The 13124-nt window shown below is 57.7% G+C and overlaps 3 protein-coding genes across 3 annotated transcripts; 1 reads left to right on the forward strand and 2 right to left on the reverse strand.

Annotated features, from left to right (window-relative positions):
• Positions 1–384: 384 nt before the first annotated feature.
• Positions 385–2075, reverse strand: BXZ73DRAFT_101417 (uncharacterized protein; the record flags this gene model as incomplete). The annotated part of the gene is made up of 14 exons (XM_048014897.1): positions 385–432; positions 516–587; positions 645–769; positions 825–945; positions 1000–1125; positions 1176–1215; positions 1268–1295; positions 1350–1409; positions 1462–1541; positions 1602–1659; positions 1711–1833; positions 1889–1899; positions 1968–2006; positions 2056–2075. The coding sequence occupies 14 exons, from the start codon at positions 2073–2075 to the stop codon at positions 385–387; spliced, it is 951 nt and encodes a 316-aa protein (XP_047877851.1).
• Positions 2076–5008: 2933 nt separating this feature from the next.
• On the reverse strand, positions 5009–7520 carry BXZ73DRAFT_46979 (uncharacterized protein; the record flags this gene model as incomplete). The annotated part of the gene is made up of 5 exons (XM_048019791.1): positions 5009–5700; positions 5860–6145; positions 6245–6742; positions 6882–7162; positions 7271–7520. The coding sequence occupies 5 exons, from the start codon at positions 7518–7520 to the stop codon at positions 5009–5011; spliced, it is 2007 nt and encodes a 668-aa protein (XP_047877852.1).
• A 3595-nt stretch (positions 7521–11115) lies between these two features.
• Positions 11116–13114, forward strand: BXZ73DRAFT_89992 (zf-DHHC-domain-containing protein; the record flags this gene model as incomplete). Its single annotated transcript, XM_048025464.1, has 10 exons — positions 11116–11261; positions 11317–11392; positions 11465–11586; positions 11692–11854; positions 11909–11994; positions 12043–12142; positions 12197–12269; positions 12296–12325; positions 12583–12885; positions 12918–13114. 10 exons carry the CDS (start codon positions 11116–11118, stop codon positions 13112–13114), a joined length of 1296 nt encoding a protein of 431 aa, XP_047877853.1.
• Between the last annotated feature and the right edge of the window lie 10 nt (positions 13115–13124).

Genomic DNA, 13124 nt, shown 5'->3' on the forward strand with positions numbered 1-13124 from the left:
CGCTCAGGGAGGCTGAGATCGGAGCGTGCATAGATTCCAGGTGTGGGCAGGGTGGGAGACGAGAGTAAAACAAGACATACGCTACAAAGACACGCAAACGGCGTGGGGAGACAGCAGTGTGGCAAACAAATCCGTGTCGAATCCAAAACAAGTAAGCCCAACCAGCCAGTCGACCGCCGGTCGGGTAGCAAAAGCATGCAGAAATATATGTCGCGGACGCGCGACGGAATTTTCAACAAGCGTGCCATCCAGTGTGAAGCCTTCGTCCCGGTCCATGCGCTCGTCGTGCGACACGAGTGGTGTACAGTACTGCGCGTGGTTGGCAGAGAGGCGGTAGAGAGCAGTGAGAGATGCGAATGGGTGGAGGACGGGGGAGTCAAGCGCTCAGACCATGTGGCGCTTGGTGTTCCCCTTGTACGCCGACTCTGACTCCTGGTATTATACCCCAGTCAGCCACATGTATTCGTCTAGACTTTGTGTTCCATGGATGGCAGGAATGAGGTCGGGATACGAACCTCGAGTTCGTGATCGCGCTGCGAGTCCTTGGTAGTGTCAATCTGAATCGCGATGTGCGTGCCGTTCTGCCTCTGGAGACCAAGTAGGGTTAAGCCGCAAGTCAAAAGGAAACGAACGGGGACACTGACGCTGATGTTCGCGCTGTTGGCGGTGGGGTGCATGTTTTGGAGGGACAACGATGCGTCGCCGCTGCTGGAGCCATCATGGAGGCCCTTGCGAGCGTTCAACGTCGCCATGAACGAGTTCGAGTACACTGGAGCGACGTGCATGAGAATGTCATCCGGGACCGAACAAGGGAGTCGACTTACAGCGCCCGATGATGAAGAAGAAGACGATGTAAACGAACGTGTCCGGCAACGCCAAAATGGTGATGAGCGACAAGCACGCGCAGATACTGGTCAACAGCCCAGTGTTAAGGGAGAAGATCATCTGGGCGCACATGAATTGAGCGACGCGCGAGACAGAAGGGTTTACGGGACGTACGAGCTTGTTGATGAGCCTCGTGGACCTCTGAAAACCGGTCTTGGAAGTCTGAAGGATGGTGCACAAGATGATAGCAATGCACACGTCTCCGGCGGCAGCAAACGCGTTGATGCTGATGGAAAGCGCCTGTAGCACATGTCAGAATATGGTCCGTTACTGAAAGCTGAGAGACCCACTTTGACCTCAGTGAGCTCAGCGAAGCTCGCGAACTTGAGACTGTCAAGCGCTGTGAGACGAGATCAAGATGTATGCTGCACCCGCAACTTACGCTCTGGCGGTGTAGGCTGTAGACACGGCTACAATGAGGTACGTTAGCGTTTACAAGGGAAAAGTGGAACGTACCGACGTACCGAACTCGACGGCGATGAGAAGGCCGACGGGAACAGTCAAGTACCAATTCTGCCCGCTCACTGTGACTAGGTTCAGTACTGAGCGCCACCATACGTCTGGAAAGCCACTCACGCCTGTACACGCGCGCAGCGAAGAAGCACTGCACGAGGAGACCAGTGACGGCTTGAATAACGACCTCAATGATGATGGTGCTGCACAAAGCACAACGGTTCGCAATCAAGATGGCCTTAGAATGAGATCAGATTGCTTACGGCGCGAGCAGGGCCAAAGTCGCAGGTTGGCCGTAGTTGGTGACCAGGTACCAGTACACTTCGGGCGTGTGAGAGGCAGCTCATGAGATGATCGCGTGAAGGGACTTACACGAGTGGGAAATGAGGGCTTGGTGAATCGTGTCCGATACCCAGACCCCGAGTACGAGCAACTTCATGTACATCGGGTCGCGGGAATAGCGTGAGAAGTAGAAGTACACTTGCGTGCACGAGACTGCAAGGGCAGGGTGTGAGGCACCGATGGTGGAAACAGAGGACAACGTACGAACCTCCGTAGAGACTGTATGCGAGGAAGGAGGAAAGATTAGCCACAGTGGCGTCGGTGGAGGGAGACTTCAGAATACTTACATCCCGGCGATGAGGACCCCAATGAAGAGCATGCCCATGCTATGAAAAGGTGAGCAGAGGGAAGAGGAAGAAGGGGGGAGCAGCGCACGTTTCGTCGAGGAGCGTCATAGCGAGTCGAGCGTCTGGGAGATCGGAGAAGGAGGGTGGACAACCGGACGGGGAAGCGGGAGGGAATGGCCAGTGTGCAGTCCGGGGAGCAGGCGACGCGGGATATTTCTATGCACTGGCCCGGGACGCATGGGAGGCGAAGGGTATGGTGTTCAGCAAAGCGACGGTTATCTCCAGAGGCGATCTGTCGGCAGGCAAGATTTCGATCGGCTCGTGGCAGAGGGAACTCAATGGCCGACAGTCGGTTGGCCAGTCGCCAGCGCGCGCGCGCGCAGGCGGCAGGACGGAAGATTTGGCAGCCATGTGAAGAGACGAGCATTCTAGGGCGTCGCCAAGGGAGGACGCAGGAGGACGCCCGACGCCGGGGGCGGAGCAACGGTAGATGCGACGCGTCTGGTCCAGCGGTTGAGGCCACCGAAGGTTGGCGTGCACTGCGGAGATGGGCAGGCCAAGGCACAGAAGAAGGTCGAGAAGGCGAAGAGATTGTAGGTCGCGCGTGTAGGAGTTTCGGGGTGCTGCAGACGTGGGAGAACGCGATCGGGGGGGTCATAAGGCGGGGTTAAGCTCCTGTGGTCAGTGGAGGACGAGCGGATGACGACGGATGTGTGGGGACCACGGTGGATCAGGAGCAAGCGCGGGGGGTCGACGCGCAAGGCGGCGAGTCTGGCGTTGAACGTTTGAACGATGACGCGACCGCCCAATTGAGCCACCGAGATCTGCCGCCAGAAGCTTACACAGACGCCCATCGCCGCCCCTGCTTTCGCTCGCGGGAAGCAGCGGTCGGTATTCCGTCATCTCCAGTATGGTCTCGTCCCCAGCCACTTAGTATCTGATCGTCCTCTACTGTTGACGAGGGAGGATAATTCAAGAACGACTCAAGATCTCGAAGCCCCTCCCCATCTTTGCCTTCGCCCTCCAGACCCATCTCGTCACCGATCTCTCGTGTCCCCGCTCGCACGGGCAGTCTCCGTCACCCTCTCTCACGAGCCGACGCCTGTTGCGTCCGATCCCACACAAGCATTCGATCCAAGCCGGGAGCCAGGCCCTCAAAGCAAAGCGAACTGCGCCACCCAGGCCACCAGATCTTCAGAGGCGGTGTACTTACTTGTCAGCTGGCACGCGAGCGGACAGCCGGCGGCTCACCAGATTCGTCTTTAGCCGACCAAGTTGAACCTAACCCCGCGCGAGTCCGAAACTGCCGGCCTATAAACAACTGCGGGGCGGAACCAGAGGCGGGCAGAAGGGGCGGGAAACGCAGTGAGATCCAAACCACCCTCGGTCTCACAACAAACCTCGTCAGTCGCGCGCGACTGGTGCAAGGGGCTCCAGGAGTGTTTTTGGTTGAATAAACAGCAAAAAGCGACCATTTCAGGTGTCTGCAACCTCGACATTGAGCTTGTAAGTCGATGGGTGGGAGAATCGACGCGCGAGATGTTTTCAAGCAAGACACCTTCTGGCTGGAATCGCGCTCCAAGGACAATGATTGGACGTCTGGACGCGCGTGTCCGTAAGAATGCGTCGGATACGAGGATTATTGATCGTGCAGTAGGTCCAGGTACATCAAGCTATCGGTTGCGATAGAACAACGAGGGCGACCTCTGGTAACTTGGTCGATGTTCACCCGGCCCCACCACCCTGGGCATGATGGCTTCGCAGGCGGCGCAACCACCCCAGGAATGATCGAACCTCCCGTGGCGCGACATCGGACGCTCCGATCGCACGGGCCACGTATGGATCCCCGATCCGACGCCTGCCAGGATTCCAGTGTGGGCGCGCGTGGGAGAGCACCCCGAGCGGCCTCTGCGCGGCCGCGCTCGTGCTCGCAGCAGGTACCGGTGCCCGTCGACGCTGCTGTGATTCTGGAGGTCAAGGGCGGGGAGGGCGCCGCTGCAGCAGCGGCAGCGGGCAACACCTGAGCGCAGTGATCGTACAGTGTTCGTGCTCCAGGACGTCCTCGAGCACCACCGGGCTGTCGATCGCGTCGAGCGCCGTGACCAGCGCGAATCAACGCAAAGGCTCAACGCTCAACGTCAACGATCGCAGGGAACTTGCATGCCTGCGGGCGGGCGATCGAGGTCAGAACTGTCTCCAAGCTATCGCTATCTGTGACAGTCAAATAAACCTACTCCCCAGAGGCCGTGGTTGGGCCCTCCCCACTCCTGCCCGTCACCGCCACCGACATTTCGTATCGATTCCGACGGTGCACCAGTTCGAAGGCCGCAGGGAGGAATGGACCGCACGATTCACGAGACTGGGAGGAAGTTAAGCTGAAACCACGACAATGCGCCATCCAGTGGAACGCTGGCCAAGCAAGCAACCGGCTGAGCAGTGTCCTAAAGAAATGGTATGCGGCGATCAATGCGTGGCCTCCCTCTTCCGAACCAGTGAACTGACCACTATGGCAGATGCCGGGGGATGTCACGGCAAGATGTATGGGATCACAACAGTGGCGCGCGCGGAGGAGTGACGATTGATCTGAGGAAGACTGGAACCAGGCAACGCGCGCGGAGTGACGCGTCAAGTGTGATCCCTCTATTCACGTGATTGTGACTGCTCGCGTCCATGCTGCGGAATCGACCGTTTGGCGACACACCAAAACCACACGGAGAAATACTAGGAGTCCTTGGTGAGCATCCTTGTTCTACTAGAAAACTACCTCCTCGGTTAATCCGAAGCTATTAATCCCATCCATGAGGTGATAAAGGATCCACAGCCTCATGAATTGAATTTTGATGCTGAAGCCAAATCGACGCTCTTCCACGTCCTCCTCTCTCATTTCCAATGGCTGGTAACTTCACAAAACCGTGAAAAGTGAGCATAGTGGACGGTGCCATTATCTAGATGTAAGGTGGTATTGGACAGCAGGGAATACATACGCTATACATACGCTACGACAAACAACAGGTGTGCCAAGAAGACAATCACAGAGGGTGTCATGTATCCTCAGTAAGATCGATAGTACCCTCGTCCTCGTCCTCATCCTCATCCTTGGCCGAAGGAACTCGCTGCTCACCGCTCGAGATCCATTCGTCGTCGTCGCCGTCCTCCGATCCCTCCCCTTCTCCATCACTTGCGCGCGCGTCGTCCTCGTCGTCGTTGTGCACCCACCACGGGATCTCGAAGTCCCGCACCTCTTCGATCTCGTGAGGGACCTGAGCACCAAACGCGGTGATGTGCCGCTGCGTCTTGCGTGCGAGCGGTGCGCTTGACTGCCGCAGCGCAGCCACCATGAGCACGCAAGGATTTGTAGCCGGCTCTTTGCGGCTCGCAAGTCCTGCATAGGATGCGTGAACTTTTTGTGGGAGAGACACGGCGCGCTGTAACGAGTGCTTACCCGCTGAGGATACCGACGCGGAGGAAGGGATAATGGCGGAGCCGCGGCCGCGGCCGCGTCCGCGTCCTCGCCCTCTGCCTCTGCCTCTGCCCCGCCCTCTGCTTATGCCGGCGCCGACGCTGATGCTAGCGCTGCCCCGTCCTCGGCCACGGCCCCGTCCTCGACCCCGGCCGCGGCCGCGACCACGGCTGATGGGAGTGGGGAGGTCGTGTTCATCGACGCTGGGAGCCTTCCATTTCCCCTTTGCCAGGGTATCGAGTGATGGAGTCCCTTGCATAGAGATTGACCCATCTTCATCGTTGTCGAGGCGTTGTCGCTTTGGCGTTAACTCGTGTATGTCAAGATGTTCTGGAAAGTCGGGAGATTCGGAGGGCTCGTACATGTTGGGGCCATCATCGTCTTCATCATCTTCCTCGTCTTCCTCGTCGTTGTCATCGTCGCCGAGAAAACGACCATCAACCCGACCATCGACTTCCTCAGGGAAGGGGGAAATTGTGACTTGCTTGACCTTTCCCTGCGTGGGCATTGGGACTGGTCGTTCTTGGGCTCCAACGCTGGCACTGGCGGAGAGTTTTCGAGCGGGAGGTTTGATGCGTAGCTTGAGTTTATTAGGCCAATTGCGCTCGAACTCGTCAGGATCCACTTCCGACTCCCCAGACTCGGCCGTGATTATTTTGATGTTCTCGTCGTCGTCCGCCAGCTCGTCATCATCCACCAACTCCTCTTCTTCGACCTCCTCCATCTCGTCCTCCACTATCTCTGGGGGCTCGAGGGCAATTTGCAGCTCGACCTCCCCGTCTCCATCGGCTTCGTCCGCATCTTCGGCTTCGTCAACCTCTTCTTCGTCCGGGATCTCAATCGGCTCCGGCTCCAGCTGGACCTCTTCCATGGGCTCGTCCACTTGCTCGATGATCTGCACCACTTCCGCCTGAGTTTTGGATTTGCTCGCCTTCTTAGAAGTCCACCGCCGGTCCGGAGGGAGCAACATCCTATACCGCTGCTCGATGCCCATCGCGACCTCGAGCATCTCCTTCCGCCGGCACTCGCCCTCGTAGTTGGTCGTGCCCCCGTGGAGGAGGTCGCCGTCGACGGACATCTTCGACGGGCTCGACGTCGACGGCCCTGGGCTCGCCGACCGCTCCATCGAGAAGTCGGAGGCGGGGAGGGCCATGAACGCGGAGGCGTCCATCGCGCGCAGCTGTTCGATGCGCTCTTTGAGTTTGTAGTGCTGATGTTGCAGCTTCTCCTTCTCCCGGAGCCGCTGCCGCTTCTCGAACATCTCGTACTTGCGATGTCGTTTCTCATACGCCGCGTCCGACGTGTCGTGCGTCTCCTGAACGGCACGAATCGTGCCATGGTGCAGCGGAGCGCAAAGGAAGGACGGAACGGAACGGGTTGCGGGAAGAGGTCGCGGAGAGATGTGAGGTCAGCATGTCGCACATTTGAACCACAGAGGGCATAAACAAACACACCTCCTCGGACCCGCGCGGGCGAAAACGACCGCCTACGTGAGCGTCCTGAGACAGCTCGACGAAGTCGGGGGTTTGGATATGAAGCTGCTCCTTGTACGCCTTGCGCACCTCTGGGCGATCGAAGTAGCGTCCGTACGCGAGCGCATTGATCTGGCCATCCTCTTGCTGTTCGCCCGAAGCGGACGCGGACGACGCGGGGGTGGAGGCTCGCGGTGGGGCGAGAGACGAGTCGGTCGTCAGGAGGAAGGAGCTCGACGCCGGGATGAGGGGTTCGCTTTCCACTGTGCACCAGCATGTCAGAGAGGGGATCGCGCTCAGATAAAACGAAAGGGTGCGCGAAGGAGGGGGGAGCGAGGGGACATAGAAGGGCCGAGTTGGGAGAAACGCACATTTCCGTCGCATGGTGTCCAAAATCATCACATCCGACTCGCATGTACCCACTTGCGGCCCTCCGCGATTCGTGCGCGAGGGTAGCACGCGTTTTTGACGCGTCTGGACATCGGGCTTGGAGCTAGATGCTTGTGCGGGAAGTTGTGGCTGTTTCTCCTGTTGAGGTGCGGATGACGAGGAACCCTCCGAGAGTTGGACGCGTCGGCCGCGCGCAGACTTCGCGGACCCCCTGCCGCGTGGGGCAACCATGTGTGGGGGGATGGGAGGGGGGAGTAGTGGTAGTCAGAGGGCAGAAGCAGTTTGTGTGGAAGGCTTGTGCACTGGGTGCTAGCGAGCCGTTACGCGCATACAATCGCTCGCGAGAGGCGTTTACACCAAATCGGGTTTGTCAAGACGCCTCTCTCGCCTCACACTTCTTACCACGGTAGCCACAAGACCACTCCAGCAGCACACTAGGCTGCGCACGAAGACCACAGAGGTCGAAAACGTATAGTACGTACGCGATATAGGTACATGTACAGCTATGCGCCACCTTGATGGTGAGGCGGCATTTGACTACTTCCCGGCCCCCAGTTCTGGTTCCAACCCTGGCCATTGCTGCCACCGACGGCGTAACCGTTGGCGTCCTGACTGTATGCATAATTTTGGTCGCCATACAGAGGAAGCCCGGTCCCCATCCCGGCGACACCAAACTGCGCCGCAAACCGAGGATTGATGTGAGGTTGAACATGAGGGTACTGATACGGGAAGGAAAAGTCAAATGAGGGGCCATTATACTGCGGATAGTTCCAACCGCCACCAGCACCCATCGGAGGGTTGACGACCATTCCATCCGAGTACTGGCCGGTGGCACGAGCGATGGCGAGAGAAGTCGGGGAGGGAGGCCCTTGGTTGTAAGGGTCGTACTCGTCATGAGACGTGTGCTGTCCGCCATCCAGGCTTCGGCGGACATCCCATGGGCGGAGCCCCGTCCACGTCCGCGCCCGCGCCCACGGTCGTTTTGGCGGCGACCGCGGCCACGACCCCTCCCGCCATCTTCCCGACCGGCGAAATCCCTAGATGTCCCTCGCCCGCGTCCTCGTCCTCGAAGAGGCCTGTCTGGTGATGGAGGCAGTCGGGATCCCTCCCCTCAGGCTTAGGAACGGCTTCCGGTGGTGGAGGTGGCGCAATGCCATACGCGTCGGAGTAAGGGTCGTCGTATGGGATAGGTGCCGGCCTCGACGGGCCCGCTCCCAAGTCCATGTCGTTGTAGGAGAGGCCTGAATCGTAAGTGGTCCCTCCGTATGGGTCATCGACCATGTCTTGGTCTCGCATACGAGAGGGGACGGGCGTAGAATGTCTGGAAGAAGATGGGAGGGACCGTGAACGCGATGCCTCTCGCCTGAGTGGATTGGGGGTCAGAGATCGAATTAGCGGGGGAGGAAAGGACGGACCTCAGGGCTTTCGCCTTTTTTTGAGCAGCCTCCTGCTCGTCGTCAGAGAACTCTAGCTCATCATCGCCTGGTTCCTCATCATGAACGTTACTAGCATCACTGCCCTTGAAATGCTTGAGCTGTTGTACGAAGACGTAGACGCTCTTCGAGGGTACATGAAACACAGGTCGTCCGACCTGGACCTTGGCCGTGTCGAGCGGGAATGCTTGACTGAACCGAAGCTGATACAGTGGCTCGCTAGTGGGTCCAAATGTCTCAAAAACCTATTATGCCACGACCTGAGTACCCTCCAGAAGAAAAACAACTGGATGCACTCACATATCCGAGCACAGTGCGATCTTCGAACACCAACAGGGTTTCGGAGTCTAATGCTCTCTCAGAACCTCGGTTGGCAATTGGTGAAGGCAGGCCTTTAACAATTGCGACCTTGTCAAAGACACTGAAGACTTCCCCAACGCGCTCCAGGTGCTCTTCCGGCTCGACCTTGGTGATCTCGGGAACTTTCACGTCGACATCGACCATCTCGTTCTTTGTCCGCATTTGTGCGTCCGGTGCGGCGACGGGCTCTCCTTCGTCGTCGTTGTCGTCGACATCCACTTGTTTCTTCGTTGGTTTCCGAGGCCCGCGAACTGGTTCTGAGTCTGAGTCCGAGTCCGCGTCCAGTCCGCCTCAGAGTCGGAGGATGAATCTGAATCGCTCGAGGACTCAGAAGAGGGTGCCCTAGAATCCATTGGAGTAACAGTAACGCAAATGACGCGGAGACTCACCTTTTCCCAGTTTCTTCTCCAAGTTCGGCGGTAATATCCGCCTCGACTTCCCCTTCGCTGTCTGTGTCGCTGTCTGTCCCATGCTCATTCGACGCAATCAACTCGTGAGGTAGCTTGCTCATGGATGGTTCAGGGAGGTCGCCAATGATGTCGTGGATCATTTGCAGATCTTGAGGTACTGCCGAGGGCACGGCGAAAGAGAATGCAGCAGCCATGGTGGAGGAAGTAATGCACAAAGGCTTCAGACAGCACTCGTCTGCGAGAAATTTAGCCGCCGGATGGCTTCAAGACTATCGGCGGCCCGTTCGCCGGACCGCTGAGCGGACGACGTCGTAACTTAAGTCGAGTGGAGACGGGAACGAGAATTATGTCTATTGGGTCCTGTTCAGATCGAGACTCTCGCATGCAGTGGATTAGAGCGTGGGTTGCGCCCAAGAGGATATAATAGATGACATTGAAAGTCTACTATGGGGAAGCCTGTGCACCTCGCCCACCCTTGTCGAACTTTTGGACAACCTCCATAGCACGTACCCTCCCATTCAATGTCACATCGCCGTTCCTCGACAACATCAACTCCGCAAGCTTGGTGGGTCCCAGCGCTCCGACTTCCATATTCGGATAGAGGGAAGGCACGTAGCGCGAATACTCTCCGGCCTTGGACTCCAAGAACGCTTGAACAACTGGGTTCGCGAGGGCTGTCGACTTGACCGCTTGTGATGGACGACGGTCTACGGGGGTAGACGACTGCTTGGAGATTTGCTTGAAGAACGCATCGAGGTCCTCGAGTTGGACATGAACAACTGGTTTCGGCGTGGCGATAGGCGCGGCAGAGGGGGCAGGGGTCGTCTGTGCTTGGGAGGTAGAAGCGTCCGCAGCTGCAGCCGGAGCGGAAGCGTTCGTAGCCGACGCATCTGTGGCTCCAGCGGCGCCAGTGCTTGGTTTGATCGTCTCCGCTGAGGGCGCAGACTGGTTTTGCTGCTGGTGGGGACGACGAGGGCCGTCATATTTACGCTGCTGCTCCCGGGGCCTGAACTGCCTGTCCTGGTCTGAACGTGGCGGCCGGGGCGGACGCTGGTAGTTGTCGCGGTAGCCTTCAACGTTGGCCCCTTCCGGGCGAGGGCGGCGTTGCCGTTGACCATCGCGCCTGGGAGGGTCTCCTTGACCATCTCCTTTCCTCGAACGGGAGACTGAAGAGCCAGCTGAGAACCACCACGGCATAAGGAAATGTCGGTCAACTCACAGATATTGATGTCCCCCAGAGAGTCCGCGACGGGGACAGACCTCTTCTTCGTCGCCTCCGGCTCAGTAGACTCCGTCACCTCTGGTTCAGCCAAAGCGTCGGTGGAGTTGAAGCGAGCAAGGCATTTTAGAGCCGGCTGATTGCGCGCGGCGCGTTTGACAGTAGCGGACGCCGCGGACGGCAGCGAAGAAGAAAGGCGGAGGAGCATGCTAAGGATGGACGCTCTGCCCGAGGTGGGAGGGAGGAGGAGGGTGCGCTGGATAAAGAAGCGCGCGACGAGCGCCCCGACACTCCGCCACGCCGCGCGGATGCAAATCCGGTGAACACACCCGGACGACACTTGGACATACGCGTACTCCTTTTCTCCTTCTCCCATCTCCTGGACCCCTTGGATTTCTCCCGCCATGGGCCGCATCACCGACAGGCTCTTTGTGGTGTTTACGACATCTCTCATTGGATTCATCGCGTACTCTTCCCAGATCTTCGTCATTTGGCCATGGTACGGACGGGTGCTGTCCATTGAGCTCATACAACTACTGCTTCCATTTAAGTGGGTCCATTGCCGTCTCTTCCTCTGAATCTGGCTTATATTTGCTGCGATGCAGTGTTTTGGTGGGCCTGCTGCTGTGGAACTATCGTTTGTGTGTCATTACGGAGCCTGGTCATGTACCATCGACATGGGTGCGTTTGTCTATCGCTAGACCCACCGCGCGTTCTCTACTCCGGTATTGATGCACACTTATCGCTTGTTAGAGACCGGACTTTCAGGATGAAGATGGCTACGAAGTCAAGAAGCTCACCCGAGGGCCACGGTACTGCCGTTCCTGCGAGAACTACAAGCCACCCCGAGCGCATCACTGCAGACAGTGCAAACGGTGCGCCATTTGCATAGACGGGGTATATGCGTGGTGCTTAACTACCATAAACTAGCTGTGTCCTTCGGATGGGTATGTTCCATATGTGCGGAACCTTGTGCCTAGCTCATACTCCTTCACAGACCACCATTGTCCGTGGGTCAACAACTGCGTCGGTTACTTCAACTACGGCCACTTCATTCGCTTCCTCTTTTTCGTCGATCTGGCTTGCTCATATCATGCCGTAATGCTCACCAAACGAGTTCTTTCTGCATCGAACGCCTTCTGGGTAAGCAAGCTATCTACCCTACAAGAGCTATACTCATGCGACCTGCAACATTAGGATGAACCAAGTGGAACGGAAATTATCTTTATTGTTCTCAACTATGCTACATGTATCCCAGTACTGCTTGCTGTCGGCATCTTCAGGTACGTTGCATCCTCATATTGTGGATATACCAACTAAGCCCTCCCTAGTCTTTACCAGTTCTACTCTCTGATCAGCAATACTACCACCATTGAGGGATGGGAGAAGGACAAGGTTGCGACCCTCGTCCGTCGCGGGAGAATACACGAGGTACGTGCACTTGCCAGATGGACGGCATGCATCTTGGCTGAATTAGTCAAACAGATCAAATACCCATACCACCTTGGGATGCGCAAGAATATCGAGTCAATGCTTGGCAAGAACCCTTGGTTGTGGTGTTGGCCTACCGTACCGTCCGGGAAGGCCTGAGGTACCCGCTTGCCGATGGTGATGGTAAGTGGGTCAAGCTCGCGAAGATGAGCATGGACGATACGGAGGGTGCTTTCGATGAGGATGGTAGCTATTTTCCTGAGCCATGAGTCGGCGCGGGCACGTCGACCTTGGCTTGTAAGCATTGAGCTGTACGATTGGTTGACGATGTAAGCGTGCTCAACAATCTTTGCAATTCTGCTATGACGTTTGCTTCGAATTTACCTTCCTTTGCTTCAATCGTGTCACCCTAGCGTCTCATCGCTGACAGCCCCGTACAGGTACTGTTGGTGTAGAATGGCCCCCCAAAGACCCAGAGGCGTACGAGTACCCGGACGAAGATCCCCACCACCAATTCGAACTTCCCGACTCTCCCTGGACGTACGAGAATAACTCTGTCAACCCCCTTTTGCAGCCGACCCAGACACGCCGCCGGAAGAACGCTCGTAACGGCGAGCACTCCGCCGTTCCCCCGTATCATCCGGACTACTACCACCAGGACACCCCCGCACCGTACGCCGCGGACTCCGACGGAGAAGATGACGAGGACGAGAGGACGCCTATTCCGTGGGCGCGCTCCGGCCGTCCGCGGGAGTTCGTTCGGCGCGGCTCGGAGGATATGAAGTCAAACCGATCGACCGGGAGGCAATGTTGCGACACTACGTCGAAGACCGCACGACAGAACCCGGCCGGTACAATGTTTATGTGCCAGATCCGCCGAGCGAGCCCGATACCGAGGTGGAAGACGAGGTCCCGCTGACAGTAAAGGTCGAGCAATGGCGCGCTCAGGACCTTGCCAGTGTCAGCGCGTAACCTGGTGGAG

The sequence above is a fragment of the Epithele typhae genome, assembly GCF_022376455.1.
Source record: "Epithele typhae strain CBS 203.58 chromosome Unknown BXZ73scaffold_24, whole genome shotgun sequence".
NCBI classification, from domain to species: Eukaryota; Fungi; Basidiomycota; class Agaricomycetes; order Polyporales; family Epitheliaceae; genus Epithele; species Epithele typhae.